Below are 15000 nucleotides of genomic sequence, written 5' to 3' on the forward strand. Positions count from 1 at the left end.
GAAGTATACGCAATATTTTCATAGACTATTTTCTCCAGTAAAGCCCTTCATTGATGTATTATATGGAAAATTAAATGAGAGAGAGAGAGAGAGAGAGAGAGAGAGAGAGAGAGAGAGAGAGAGAGAGAGAGAGAGAGAGAGAGACTAGGTAAAGAAAGAGCAAATAGGAAAACGATGAAGGGAAGAGAAGAGAAAGGAAAGGGAAGGGAAGGAAAGAATAGATAGAAAGGTAGAAATTAATCGTTAATGCATCTTTTGATAAACCATTAGGAGGAGGGGGAGGAGGAAGAGGAGGAGGAGGAGAAGTACTGGTTGGCAAGATAGTGGTGGTTGTGGTGAAGGAGAGTGCGTGTCAGAGAGAGAGAGAGAGAGAGAGAGAGAGAGAGAGAACAGGTAGACACAAGAGTTCTCTAGCCAGGTAAGGTCGTGTGCCCCATAATCTCCTGACACACACACACACACACACACACACACTCACACACACACGTTATCCATATCCTAATCATTATAATCGGAAGAATAACAACCATATATATATTTTTTTTTTCGAAACTTCAAAAATAACTCAACATTTTAAACTATTATGATCATCGAGGATAAAATTGAGCGATGCAGGAGAATATGTATAATACTCGTAAATTATTAAATGTTTATAGTGAGCTGTTGTATGTGGGATGCTGTGATTAGTAGTAGTAGTAGTAGTCGTAGTAGTCGTAGTAGTAGTAGTAATATGAGGAAGAGAAGGAGAAATGATAACAACAGCAACAACAACAACAACATCAGTAATAGCCTTTCGTAACAGTGTGCCGAGGTAATGGTAATTCTAACCTCGCATTAATGTTTCTGGCCCATAAGATAGTAGTTAAAAATCACATGTGTTATACCGTGTGTGTGTGTGTGTGTGTGTGTGTGTGTGTGTGTGTGTGTGTGTGTGTGTGTGTGGCATTAACCAAAACTTTCCCTTTATCTCTTCCACACCCCAACTCACTTTCTCTCTCTCTCTCTCTCTCTCTCTCTCTCTCTCTCTCTCTCTCTCTCTCTCTCTCTCTCTCTCTCTCTCTCTCTCTCTCTCTCTCTCTCTCTCTCTCTCTCTCTCTCTCTCTCTCTCTCTCTCTCTCTCTCTCTCTCTCTCTCTCTCTCTCTCTCTCTCTCTCTCTCTCTCTCTCTCTCTCTCTCTCTCTCTCTCTCTCTCTCTCTCTCTCTCTCTCTCTCTCTCTCTCTCTCTCTACTATTGTCCGTGCGTCCTTTTTTTGCAGAGAGAGAGAGAGAGAGATTGTTCTGTTCCTCTCTCTCTCTCTTTCTCCCCCTCCCTCTTTCTTTCTTTCTCTCCTGCTCTCCCGCTCTCCCCCTCTCCCTCTTATATTTTTCCCTCCCTCTCCCTCTTCCTCTCTGTTGTCTATCTGTCTTTTCTCGTTCTATCTCCCTTTTATTTTCTTTATTTCCTTTATCTCTCTTGTATTTTTCGGGGGATACTGTGTCATTTTTTTCTTTCTTCTCTTTTTCTTTTCATTTTTTTTCTTTCTCTTATTTTTTTTATCTCTCTGCGTGTCCGTCCGTGCTTGTGTCTGTCCTTCTGTCTATCTTTCTGTCTGTTCGTCCGAGTGAGTAATTTAATTAATTTCTCAAGTGGTTCTGTGATTTTTTTTTATTTATCTATTTATTGATTTACTTTTACTTTCATTTTGCTGACTAACAATAACTTTTTTTTTTTTTTTAACAGTAACGTCTCTTGCTGAAACATTTATACGAATTGATACGTTGTTGTTGTTGTTGTTGTTGTTGTTGTTTACATTTCCTACTATACCACCTATATCTTTGCTTATGCTGATACTATCTTTTATATTTTCCAGGCAAAATGCTGCACATCGTGATGCGTAACACACGTCGCCGCATTCAGGAAGAGAGGAAGAAGGAAGAAGACTGGCACAGCGAGGAAGAGGAAGAAGACGAAGAGGAGGAGGAGGAGGAGAAAGGGAAGGAGCCACAAAAGCAAAGCAAGAAGAACAAAAACAAAAACACACAAGAGAATAGTAGTGAAGGTTACAAAAAATCGCAGTCGACCATGAAATAGTCCCATTTTCTCTCGACTCCACTCACAAACACTCGCACACTTCTAGACTAGACTATTACTGTACGCACGCTAGCCATTCATAACTCAGTGGAAATACCTGAGCAATAACACTACTACGCACACACCAGCAATATATTTACCTCAGTCTGCCCTGCAAAAAGCCTACCAAGAGTATTATAGTACTAACATCACCGTCAATACCTCCGTTTTCTACCAGACACAAGTGAATACCGAGGTCGAGTTTCTATTGTCTCGTCTCCTTAGTGCGTTTGCTGCACTTACCTCAGTCCCCACGGTGTATTGTTTAGCTTTGAGGTTTTCACTGCACCACCAGCTGGTTGAGACCTTAGTTATTTACCAGTAACAGGGATAGTCACTTAGGTATATCACTGCAAGAGCTTCACGTGGGTTGGAGTGTTGCTATAGAGATGCCCTTCTACCGTTCACGGAGTTGAGTTGTTTGTGACGTGTTACAGTGTGTGGGTTACTCCTTTCAATATTACTCTTACATAACTGTTTGGTGGGTTGTAGTGTGGGTTGGCCGTTCTTATTGTGACTTTTCTTGATTTATTGATGAACTCACAAAAATTTGCTTAGCTGGGTGTGAGATTGTGAGGGTGAAGTGAATAAGTGAATGATTGGTTGATAGGTTGATTGGTTGCTTTGTTAATTGGTTATTGTAATGACGTGTGACAAGAAGACGAACAAGGCATAAGTGAAGGAATAATTAACTGCACCAACTAATTCATCCACTGACTGGTTGAGGGAATGAGCTCCAGAAGGAAGAAGGACAAGATAGAAACGAACGAGTAATATCACGGGAAGAAAGAAACTTAATGAAGAGGCAAGACGAAGAAACTAAACACACCAAAGAGAGAGAGGTAAGTTGTCTTTTGTTGCTGCGGTGGATCATCATTGAAAATTTCTGTCATACATACATACACACACACTGATAGACAGACATATAGGATAATAGGAATAGTGAAAGAGAAGACAGTATTTGGTGTGTCTTCTTTAAAAAAAAGCTTGTCAGTAATAATATGAAAAAAAAAGTCAGGAAGGAAAGAAAAAGTTGGCAGATCGTCTTTCAAAACTTCAGTCATAGTTACAGTAAAGAAAAAGAAAATATAAATCATGGAAAAATAAATGAAAAAAAATGAATAGAAAGACTTAAGTTAGACTATCGACCAAAACTATTCACATTGGAATATTAATCACAAATAAACGCACACACTCACACACACAAACAAAGAAAGAAAAATAAAAAAAAAGTGAGGCATCATGCTAAACTTCTATAATACAAATAATAAAAAAAAATATGCAAAAAGACAAGACAAGCGGCGAAGGGACATGGGGGAGGAGGGGAGGGAGGAGAGGTGGACTAGAGGATATAAATGAAAGAGCAGACGACGTAATACTGCATATCGGCAAGATTATGCAATATTTATCGCTTCATTTGGCTCAAGTGTTGATGCAGGTGAAGGGTTTATGAGGGGGGGTATTATCGCTACCCCTCATTCACCAGACACTCCCTCCCACACACTCCTCCCAGCAGACCTCCCTCCCCTCCTGCCCTCCTTCACTCTTGCCTTACCTTGCTTTGCCTTGTCTTCTACCACGGTGTTTCCTTCTATTCCTCTCCCTGTTATTATTCTTCCTCCTCTTCTTCCTCTTTCTTCTTCTCTTCTTCCTCTTCTCCGATATTCCACACTACTCCCCTCCTTTCCCCCTCTTGTTCCTCCTCCAACACTATTACTTTCTCCTTCTGTTCCTCCTCCTCCTCCTCCTCCTCCTCTTCCTCCTACTCCTCCTCTTCCTCCTCCTCCTCCTCCTCCTTGACCTCGACCTGCCGTGCACCAACCTGCTATGATTATTATTGTTATTGTTATTATTATTATTATTTTTATTATTATTACTATCATTATTACTATTATCGTTTCAGAAGTGAGACTGTAGCAGATAAATCTTAATTGAACCTGCTACTTCTGCTGAGACTGCTACTACTACTGCCGTTACTACTACTACTACTGCTACTACTGTTCCAGCCGCCATCATGTTTCTTATGTACAAGCAATATGCTGACAAAAATACAGTAAGTTTTTGCTATACCTGTTGTTGTTGTTGTTGTTGTTGTTGTCGCCGAACTGTAAGATAACCGCCACCATGTTCTTTGTGTCGTTAAAGGAAACTAAAAGAGAAGGGGGATTGTAAACATGATTAAGGACTCTCTCTCTTTCTGTGTGTGTGTGTGTGTGTGTGTGTGTGTGTGTGTGTGTGTGTGTGTGTGTGTGTGTGTGTGTGTGTGTGTGTGTGTGCGCGCGCGCGGTAGTTTTATTGCTACAATGAAGGAAGATCTGTCTCAGTTACACGTCTTTAAGAGAGAGAGAGAGAGAGAGAGAGAGAGAGAGAGAGAGAGACAGAGAGAGAGAGAGACAGAGAGAGAGAGAGACAGAGAGAGAGAGAGACAGAGAGAGAGAGAGACAGAGAGAGAGAGAGACAGAGAGAGAGAGAGACAGAGAGAGAGAGAGAGAGAGAGAGAGAGAGAGAGAGAGAAAATCAGGATCCGGTGTACACGGTGGAGAGATCATAATCATCGTCATCATCGAGAAAAACAACAACAACAACAACAATTATGTACTACTGCTACTACTACTACTAATATACAAGATCACAATATACTCTCCACTTACAGACACACACACACACACACACACACACTGTACCCTATCCCATATTAACTGCCACCCAATTCATGAGCACTAAACATCGCAACAACCCTCAGGCCACGAGGAGGAGGAGGAGGAGGAGGAGGCGCACGCTCACCATTTAAGTGTAATACCATAAACACCGCGACCTTTTGCCTTAAAGTTTAGATTCTGATTAAATTTCTGCCTCTTGTCTTCGTCCGGTCTCCTCTCCTGGGTATGTGCGTGTGTGTGTGTAAGCGACTTTATTTGTCTCTGGCCTGATTCGCATGTCTGTCTGTTTGTCTGTCCGTCTTTGTTCCAGTCAGTCAGTCAGTCAATCAGTCAGGTAGTCAGTCAGGCAGTATCTCTGTTTCCCCGTCCCTACTCTCTCTCTCTCTCTCTCTCTGTCTGTCTCTATCTATTGCGTAACCTGGGTATAAATTAAATAAAACTAGGTCGTGCTATTGGCCTGCGCTCTTCTACTACAGCTGCCCTTCGATTATGGCGCACTAAAGCTCACATTCTGCCACCCGCCCTTATTATTCTCGGCCTTACAGACGCGTATTGGCCGCCACTTATTCCCCCTCCCCCTCCCGGCACACTATATTTATTTATCACCAGAGTCTACGTTCTTCGACAAACTATTACCATTCTCGACTTTATGTACATGCATTTACCGGGCCTGACTCTCTCTCTCTCTCTCTCTCTCTCTCTCTCTCTCTCTCTCTCTCTCTCTCTCTCTCTCTCTCTCTCTCTCTCTCTCTCTCTCTCTCTCTCTCTCTCTCTCTCTCTCTCTCTCTCTCTCTCTCTCTCTCTCTCTCTCTCTCTCTCTCTCTCTCTCTCTCTCTCTCTCTCTCTCTCTCTCTCTCTCTCTCTCTCTCTCTCTCTCTCTCTCTCTCTCTCTCTCTCTCTCTCTCTCTCTCTCTCTCTCTCTCTCTCTCTCTCTCTCTCTCTCTCTCTCTCTCTCTCTCTCTCTCTCTCTCTCTCTCTCTCTCTCTCTCTCTCTCTCTCTCTCTCTCTCTCTCTCTGAATTATTTGGATTTAATTGCATTGTCCGTGCTTGTGTTTGTTTGTGATTTTGTTTTTTTATCTTTTTATTCTTTTTTTCTGTTTTACGAATTAGTGTGTGTCTCTGATTGTTTGTTTGTTTGTTTGTCTTTGCCTGTTTTTTTCTCTGTTCTCTCTCTCTCTCTCTCTCTCTCTCTCTCTCTCTACACATATATTTCCCTAGAACATTTATACATTTTTACTTATACACGTAAATCCTTTTCATTTTGGGCCAAGCTGTGAAATGAATGAATATTGACTGGCTTGAATTTTCATACTATTTTCTCTTTTTTATACCGGCGATTTTATTCTCACTAACACTGTCCACTATCGTCGTATTTATTATGTACTGAGGCGCGACTTAATACTCTTTCATTCGGAGGGAGTTGAGAGGAGTGCAGTTTCAGTCTACCAACTCTCGTACTTCATTCTATTTTATCGCCTCTGATATTCTCACTGGAACTGTTCACTACTGGTATTGTGCTCACTCACCTAATGTACTTAGCGCATTCTTTACTTAATTTCAAGGCAAGGTGAAGATAGAATGGATTTGTGTTAGCCTTGTTTTCATTCGTGTTATCATCTTCAAAATTCTCTCATGCTGGTACTACTATTATGCAGTCACTCATCTATACGTAACTCACTCGAATATTTAGACGAGGTGAGGATGGAATAAGTGGGAATTTATTAGCCCTGTTTTCATTCGTGTTGTTTATGATCACTTCCACGTTTCTGTAATGTTGCTACTGCTTTTATACATTCATTAATTTATACGTAACTCACTCGTATATCCTGACGAAGTGACGATGAAAAGAGTGAACATTTGCTAGTCTTTTTTTATTTTTGTTTTTATCACATTTTTTTCTTTCTCAATATTACTACTACTGTTATTACTACTATTTTATTTACTCATCTTTTATGCGTAACTCGAATTTCCAAAGGTGAGGATGGATTGAAATGAGTGGAAATTTTCTAGTCTTTTTACGGTCACTATTTTATTTATTTTTTTATTTTTTTATCTTTCGTAATATTACTCCTAATATTTGCTACTACGTATTATATTTGTTCAGCCTTTGCACGTTACTCGAATTTCCAAAGGCGAGGATGGACTGAAATCAATGAAAACCGACCATTATTGTTTTCATCGACGCTTTCATCACCACATTTATCTTCCCTAACACTACAACTACTACTCTCCGTGACTCTATTTACTCTGCATTAATTTACGCAAATCACTTTAATTTCCAGGCTACTTACAATGAATGGGAATTTTAGAACCTTTATTTCCACTGCTTTTTTATCAATTATATCCAATACAATTCAGTCTCTCCCCCTTCTGGTCTAATTTTCGTTATTCTCTTCAATTTTATGGGCTATTGAGGATGCATGGGAATTTTAGAGACCCTTGTTTTCACTCTGCTTTTCATCGCTTATATCCAGCACAATTCACTCTCTCCCTTACTGTTATATTTACTGGTCTAATTTAAGTTATTCCCTTCAATTTTATGGGCTATTGAGGATACATAGGAGTTTTAGAATCCTTTGTTTTCACGCTTTTTAATTTCCACTCCTGCCGTTTGCTACTGTTGTATTTACTGTACTAATGCACGTCGTTCCCTTTAATTTCGGGGCCATAAAGAATGAATGGGATGAGAGGGAAGTGACTGTCCTCTTTTTCAAGTTGTTTTATCGTTACTTTTATATCCACTACCACTTTTCCTGTTTCATCGCCATTATATTTACTACACTAATGCACGTCAGTCCCTTTAGCATGTAGAGGAAACTAAATGTCCCTTTCTTTTGTCTATTTTTTTTTTTTTTACTTTTATATTTACGACCACTCTTCCTGTTTCATTACTGTTTACGATGTAGTAATATGCGTCAATCCCTTTAATAAACAGGCCATAGTGAATGAATAGGATCAGAGGAAACTACATAAATGTCCCCCCTATGCACTTTATATATATATATATATATATATATATATATATATATATATATATATATATATATATATATATATATATATATATATATATATATATATATATATATATATATATATATATATATATATATATATATATATATATATATATATATATATATATATATATATATATATATATATATATATATATATATATATATATATATATATATATATATATATATATATATATATATATATATATATATATATATATATATATATATATATATATATATATATATATATATATATATATATATATATATATATATATATATATATATATATATATATATATATATATATATATATATATAATATATATATATATATATATATATATATATATATATATATATATATATATATATATATATATATATATATATATATATATATATATATATATATATATCTATTGTTATATCCACGACTACTATTCATGTCTCACCGCTCTTACATTCGGTGCACTGGCATATACCAATCCCTCTGATATAAAGGCTTTTAGGAATGGATAGGAATGGATCAACGTTTTATTTCCACTCTATTTCCACAACAACTGCGATTCACTGACGCTGCTTCTCTAATTTACTACGCAATAATAAACGCCAACTTATTAATTAAACGGGATGAATGGAAACCGAGTACCCTTGTTTATTTCTACTCGATATGTTACTTCCACGAGTCATTACTACTGTTGTGTTACACTGTACAATAATATACTTCAACTTAATATCCCCAAAGCTGAAGGAGAATTAACGAGGTGAATGAAAATCATATAGTCTTGTTTATTTGTATTACTACTACTACTACTACTACCACTAACACCACCACCACCACCACCACTACTGCATTTCACTACCCAATGATACACGTCAACTTAATTCCCGGAGTAGGATGAGAGAATTAACGATGTGAATGAATGGAATTCGTATACCCCTTGTTTGCACTATTTATTTATATATTTATTATTTTTAGCGTCTCCTCTACACGTAAAGGGAGGCAACAAAGGAAGCAGCGCCGCAGTGTTTTGTGGGAGTTTAAAGTGACGAGATATTTTTTTTTGGGGGGGGAGGGGGGGGGAAGGAGTGGGTGGGTTGAGTTCCCAAGCAGCGTGTATTTGGGTGCATCTGTCATAAAAACAATAACAGACAATCGAGAATTAAGCAAGCAAAAAAAGGAAATGTACGCTTTCGCTTCCACTGCAGATTATTTTTGATAGTAGCAGCAGAACAGATCAGGAAGAGATTTAATTTCGGAGATGAAGTCCTTTCAAGAATGCATATGCTGGAGCCAGCCAGTGTTCTAGGCATCCAGGGCAAAGTGCAAGAGCAAAGTTTGGTGCCCCTCGCGACACACCTTCCCCGAATCATTGCCTAGGATGATTCTACCCTCCAGCAACTGGACGATGAGTGGAGGAGGCTTGCCGTAGAAAATCTGCCTGAATCCATTACCAACAATGCGAAAAAAGTGGACAAAAACTATTACAACCAACCTGATAAATTTTGGTGTGCCATAAAAACTCTGGAGGATAGTGATGGAAACCCCAAGTTTAAGCTTGTTTCAGACTTTTCACTAGGATGTCTTTCTTTGCCTCATGCTAATGCTGACTGTGAGCGCTGCTTCTCTAGTGTAAACCGTGTGAAAACAAAAGACAGAAATAAGCTAAAAACAGAAACCGTAAGAGATATCATTCTAGCGAAGCAGTGTGTTGCTTCCACATCTAGCAGTGGCTGTACGACCTTCAAGCCATCAATCAAAGTCAATGATAAAAAACATGACACCAAGAGTGCTATATTCCTCCAATGAAGAGAGTGCCGGGGCTGCTGACGACGTGCCGGATGTATATATAGAAAAACAAGACCAGTAATCTCCTACATAGTAAGTAAACAACTTAACGAAGTGTCCTGTAGTTTTTCTCCAATTACTAATGATATGTATTTAGGAAAGTGTTTTGTTTGTTAAGGGCATTGTTGTTTTTTTTCATTACACACACACACACACATATAATATATATATATATATATATATATATATATATATATATATATATATATATATATATATATATATATATATATATATATATATATATATATATATATATATATATATATATATATATATATATATATATATATATATATATATATATATATATATATATATATATATATATATATATATATATATATATATATATATATATATATATATATATATATATATAGAGAGAGAGAGAGAGAGAGAGAGAGAGAGAGAGAGAGAGAGAGAGAGAGAGAGAGAGAGAGAGAGAGAGAGAGAGAGAGAGAGAGAGAGAGAGAGAGAGAGAGAGAGAGAGAGAGAGAGAGAGAGAGAGAGAGAGAGAGAGAGAGAGAGAGAGAGAGAGAGAGAGTGTGTGTGTGTGTGTTGCCTTGTCTTACGTTGTACAGATGGTGATGCAGTGTGTGTGTGTGTGTGTGTGTGTGTGTGTGTGTGTTGAAAATGTACGCGCGCGCGTACATTTTCAACGGATGTAACTCAAAATTCTGCACACGAGTTGTTGAGAGAGAGAGAGAGAGAGAGAGAGAGAGAAAATGAGCGGAGTTTGTACAGCCCTGTTTCATTTTCTTCTCCCTCCCTTTTTTTCTTTCCGTTTTCTTTTTTTTCTTTTTCTCTTTTGAAGGGGTAACTCTTCCGAACTATCTTTCTCTTTCCTTAATGAGAGAACTCTGAGGGCCTCTCTGCTCTTCTTCATTATTAGCCAAAGTAGTAGTAGTAGTAGTAGGAGAAATAGTAACATTGTCTTTCTCTTTACGTATAATATTACATCGCTCACTTTACATTATCGCAGCAGCTCACCAGTTCACTTAATGATCAACACATCTGCTGCCGTTTGTTCTTCCTTTGTGATCCTTCGTGCTTTTGTTTATTGTCTCCTTCCTCCCACTTTCACCTGAATTCTGGACACCCAATCGGCTTTTGTGTCGATACAAGGTACTTTTTTTTGCACTTTTTTTTTATTTTCTCTATTGCTTTTTACGTCACGACACACACACAGAGAGAGAGAGAGAGAGAGAGAGAGAGAGAGAGAGAGAGAGAGAGAGAGAGAGAGAGAGAGAGAGGGAATGTAAAATGGTACAAAGAGACCAAGAGATGATTGAAGAGGAAGAGAGAAAGAAAGGAAGGAAGGAAATGGAGGAGAAAGAGAGGTGAGAGTTATGAAATAGCAAGGGGAAGAAAATATAAAAACATACGGACCCATATATAGACTTAGTGATTAACCGAGTCTTTGGTTCTTTCTCACTCACTCAATCACTCACTCACCGAAGGACAGGTATTCAAATTGAGTGACTGACAGATATACATACTAATTCACTGATTGACTGGCTGACTGACTAACAAACTGACTGACAAACTGACGGATACTTAGATTGATAGCAGACCAACTAGCGCATGTGCTGTTATACTAGCAAACAAACTGACTGCCGAACGGGATGACTGACTGGCTGATCTTTTAACTGACAGACTTGCGAGGTGACCGACTTGCCTTATTTTATACAAGGCCTGCCACGTGTAGGTCTGATGGCTTCTTGCAGCTTCCCTTGTTTTCTCAGGTTTTCTGCTTTTATTTACTGACCGACTGACTGACTGATTGGCTGACTATCTCACTGACAATTAAACAACCGTACAGGCAGAAGCAGACAGACAGATGGGTCGGCAGAAAAATCATTAAAAGGAGATAAAAAGCAGAGATAAATCAAGCTTATTGAGATTGATATGAGACAACATTAGCGAGAGAGAGAGAGAGAGAGAGAGAGAGATAGGCAGACAGGATGGCAGGAAGAGAGGCAGGCTGATAGGCAAAGCAGGGAGGCAGGGAGAAGGTTAGGCAAGGCAGGCTGATAGGCAAGGCAGGGGGAGGATGGCTGATAGGCAAGGCAAGCAGGGAGGGAAGGAGGGGGGAGGCAAAGGAGCAAGCGAGACTGCAAGGGTGCCTGCCTCCGTGCCTGCTTACCGCCTCACCCCTCACTGGCCCAGACCGTTCAGTATCTCGCTGGCTAGTGTGGAGGGAGTACGTACGTCTCACCACTCCTCGCCTCTTCCCCACGCACACCCCCTCACCCACCCACGCCTGCCTTCGCTAAGCACGCCCGTGAACTTTAAGCCCCGCGAGACTCTGGTCATGGTGGGCCCGGGAGGAGGACGTCAGGGACAGGGCCTCACCACGGCGACAAGTCTTCCCGCCACACACTGAGGTAGATGGAAAAAGTTTAATGGAGTGTTGAGAGTAATCTGTGTTTCCATTACTCCGTGTGGCTATTAGTGAAGGTTTAAGCGGTGACTCGCGGCATTAGTGTTCACTCGCGCCATTTGTTACGCTTCTGCCCGGTCGGATGTTTCTCCTGGTGATTTTTTCTTTTTTTATTCATTATTTTTATTTCTCTTTTTTACGTAAATTTCATAATTACTCACTTGGTTTGGTGTGATCATTGCTTTATCGGTCTGCCAGTGTGTTTTTCCTGTCTACCTTTTTTTTTCGACTTTTTTTTTCTTTTGTACGTAAACTTCGGAATTACTCTCTAGGTTTGGTGTGATCATTAATTTTAGGGGGTGACTGTGTTTTTCCCAGGCTTTTTTTTTTACTTTTTTTTTTTACGTAAACTTTGGAATTAGTCATTGGGTTTGGTGTGATCATTAATTCTGGGTCTGCCTGTGTGTGTTTTCCTTGGCCACTTTTTTTTTAATCTTTTACGTAAACTTCGGAATTACTTACTTGGGTTGGTGTGATCATTAATTTCGCAAGATCGTGGGTTTAATTTGAATGAGAATAGTTTTTAAGTGTTTGTTTTTCTGTCCCATTTATTACATTTTGGGATGCCTACGCGTTTTTTCCATTTTTTTCAGTCTTGCATTATAAGTAGAAAAAGAGAAAGCATCTTCGGAACCCGTCTTATCATCTCTGTGGTCTTTGAAAACAACCCTCATAATCTCTGGCCCTTGAAAATACCCTCTCTATGGCCTTTAAAATCAACCCTAACCATCTCTGTAGCATTTTAAAGCAAACTTGATCATCTCTGGCCTTTGAAAATAGCCTTGATAGTCTCTGTGGCCTTTAGTAATCGTCAAATAAAATCTCTGTGGCTCTTAAAAATAATACATATAATCTCTGGAGCCTTTGAAAACAGCCTTAATCATTTATGTCATCTCTGTGGCCTTTGAAAATAGCTCTGATTATCTCTGTGGCCTTTGAAGACGTCTTAATCATCTCCGTGGCCTTTGAAAACAGCCTTAATTATCTCTATGACGCTTAAAAACGGTTTAATCATCTTTGAATTCCCTTCTTCACTTCTCCGAGTCCTTTGAAACTACTATCGATAATCTCTGGGACCTTTCAAAACAGTCCTGGTACGAGTCCACGTGACTTTAAGAGAAAGAGCCTAAAGAGCTTCATTCCAGCGGTGCCGTGTCTCTTGTGCCGACAGTTAGCGGGGAGCAGCGGCACCAAACAGCTAGGATAGGATCTAAAACTCAGCCGCTGTCTGTTATCCGCCGTAATCCTTTGGAAGCCTTGGTAATGGACAGGAACAGCTGAGAGGGAGGGAGGGAGGGAGAGAGGGAGGGTGTAGAGTAGGTATGCGACACCTGATTGTTTTTGGAAATGGCGATGTATGAATGAGTTGGTAAAAAAATAAAGAAGTTAAAGAAAAATGAAAGACTGTAGGTTATACTTGTTAATGGATAATACATCTGATTGTTTTTGAAATGGCGAAATATGACTGAGTTGATGAAAAGAGAAAGCAAAAGGAATTTAAGTAAAAGGAAGACTCTGAAGGTACTACTTGTTTATGCAGGGAAGAAAAAGAAGGGTAGGTAAGGAAAGAGAAGGGGAAAAAAATAAAAGGATAAGAAAAAGAAAAATGAACAATTCCGAAAGTGCTTATTTATAGACGAAAGGAAAGGAGAAGGAAAAAGGAAAGGAAAAAAATAAGACCATAAGAAAAGAAGAAAAGGAAACGAAAGAAGAGCAAGAGAGAGAGAGAGAGAGAGGAAGACAGACAGACAAAGAATGAACTTTTAAAGGGAACAAATACATGACGGAAAATAAATATATGCATAGACTCAATGATTGACTGCGTGACTCCTGCCAGCTTCGTGATCGGTGCGTCACTCGGGCGGCGGTAGTGTGAGTGGGCGGGGTGTGTGTTTGCTTGCCAAGGCTGAGTGACGCCGCGGACTCTGGCGCAGCATAGTGACTGGAGTGTGCCCGCCATGAAACTTTTAAAGGTTGATGGAAACAGCGGCGGGAATTTTCATTACCTAGCTTGTTTTTGTTTTTCGACGTCTTGTTGCTGTTGTTGTTGTTAATATTAACGTTTTCATTTTCTTCTTCCTCGTTTCTTCTTCATTTTAACAGGTTGTAGTGACAGTTATGAGGGTTTTCAAGGGTGTTTTCCTAACTCCATTGGTAGTTTAACAAGCAACGTTATTTAAGAAAAGATCTCAGGGGTTTTCAAGAGTGTTTTCGTGGTTCTGATAGTAATTTAACAAGGATAATCATTTTAGCAGATTCTAATGAAGATTATCAAGATTTTCAAGGGTGCAGTCATGATTCTAGTAGTTTAACAAGAATCATTTAGGAAAAAAGAGGCACGCATAACAATTCAACCAATAATTCTTACGCCCTTTGAAAATTGTCTAGAAAGGAGAACAAAGGATTTCATAAAACGGATCTTACCTGATCTTACTTGATAATCTGGCCCTTTTAGCCTCTCGCAGCGAAGCACAGACTTAGAGGAGGGGAGGGACAGTTTACCGTCGTTTTGCCTCTCTATGACCTATATTCTGAAACACTTCTGCGCCGCACCTCCATTACTTTTAAAAGGCTCAGAATAAAGTTACTCAGGTTTTCAAGGATGTTTCTATGATTCTAGTGACAAATTAACAAGCTTACAGGAGAGCCACTCTTGAGAACCCGGCTCATTATTTATGTGGCCTTGAATAAAAGTCGTAGTGAAAGAGCAAAGCGTTTCAGAATAAGGGTCGTGGCCCTTTTTAGTCTCTCGCAGTGAAGCACACACTGAGGGGAGGGAAGGGAGGGTTCGGTTAGGGTACGGTCACCCCCTCCTTGCCTCACTATGCGTCTTATTAACGACAGAAAACGCCACGCAAGTTCCCCAAATTGGTTTCGCATCAGTTCCACATTTTGTGTTAATGGCGCC

At 39.3% G+C, this 15000-nt stretch overlaps 2 protein-coding genes across 4 annotated transcripts in view; one reads left to right on the top strand and one right to left on the bottom strand.

Moving 5' to 3' along the window:
* The window catches only part of LOC135115574 (myosin-9-like), a 39956-nt gene that overhangs the window by 24234 nt on the left and 722 nt on the right, over positions 1-15000 (bottom strand). The window lies entirely within an intron of this gene.
* Positions 1-15000, top strand: part of LOC135115576 (C-type lectin domain family 2 member L-like) — a 63291-nt gene that overhangs the window by 11019 nt on the left and 37272 nt on the right. For 2 of the 3 annotated variants that reach the window (XM_064032494.1, XM_064032492.1), the window contains exons 2-3: positions 1851-2952; positions 4014-4163. In XM_064032494.1, the coding sequence (XP_063888564.1) occupies positions 4125-4163 (39 nt within the window). In that variant the 5' untranslated portion in view covers positions 1851-2952; positions 4014-4124. Of the gene's footprint in view, positions 1-1850; positions 2953-4013; positions 4164-11668; positions 12037-15000 lie in introns of those variants that run through there. The other variant, XM_064032493.1, reaches the window with a different exon arrangement.

Source organism: Scylla paramamosain, chromosome 29, assembly GCF_035594125.1.
Source record: "Scylla paramamosain isolate STU-SP2022 chromosome 29, ASM3559412v1, whole genome shotgun sequence".
Taxonomy (NCBI): domain Eukaryota; kingdom Metazoa; phylum Arthropoda; class Malacostraca; order Decapoda; family Portunidae; genus Scylla; species Scylla paramamosain.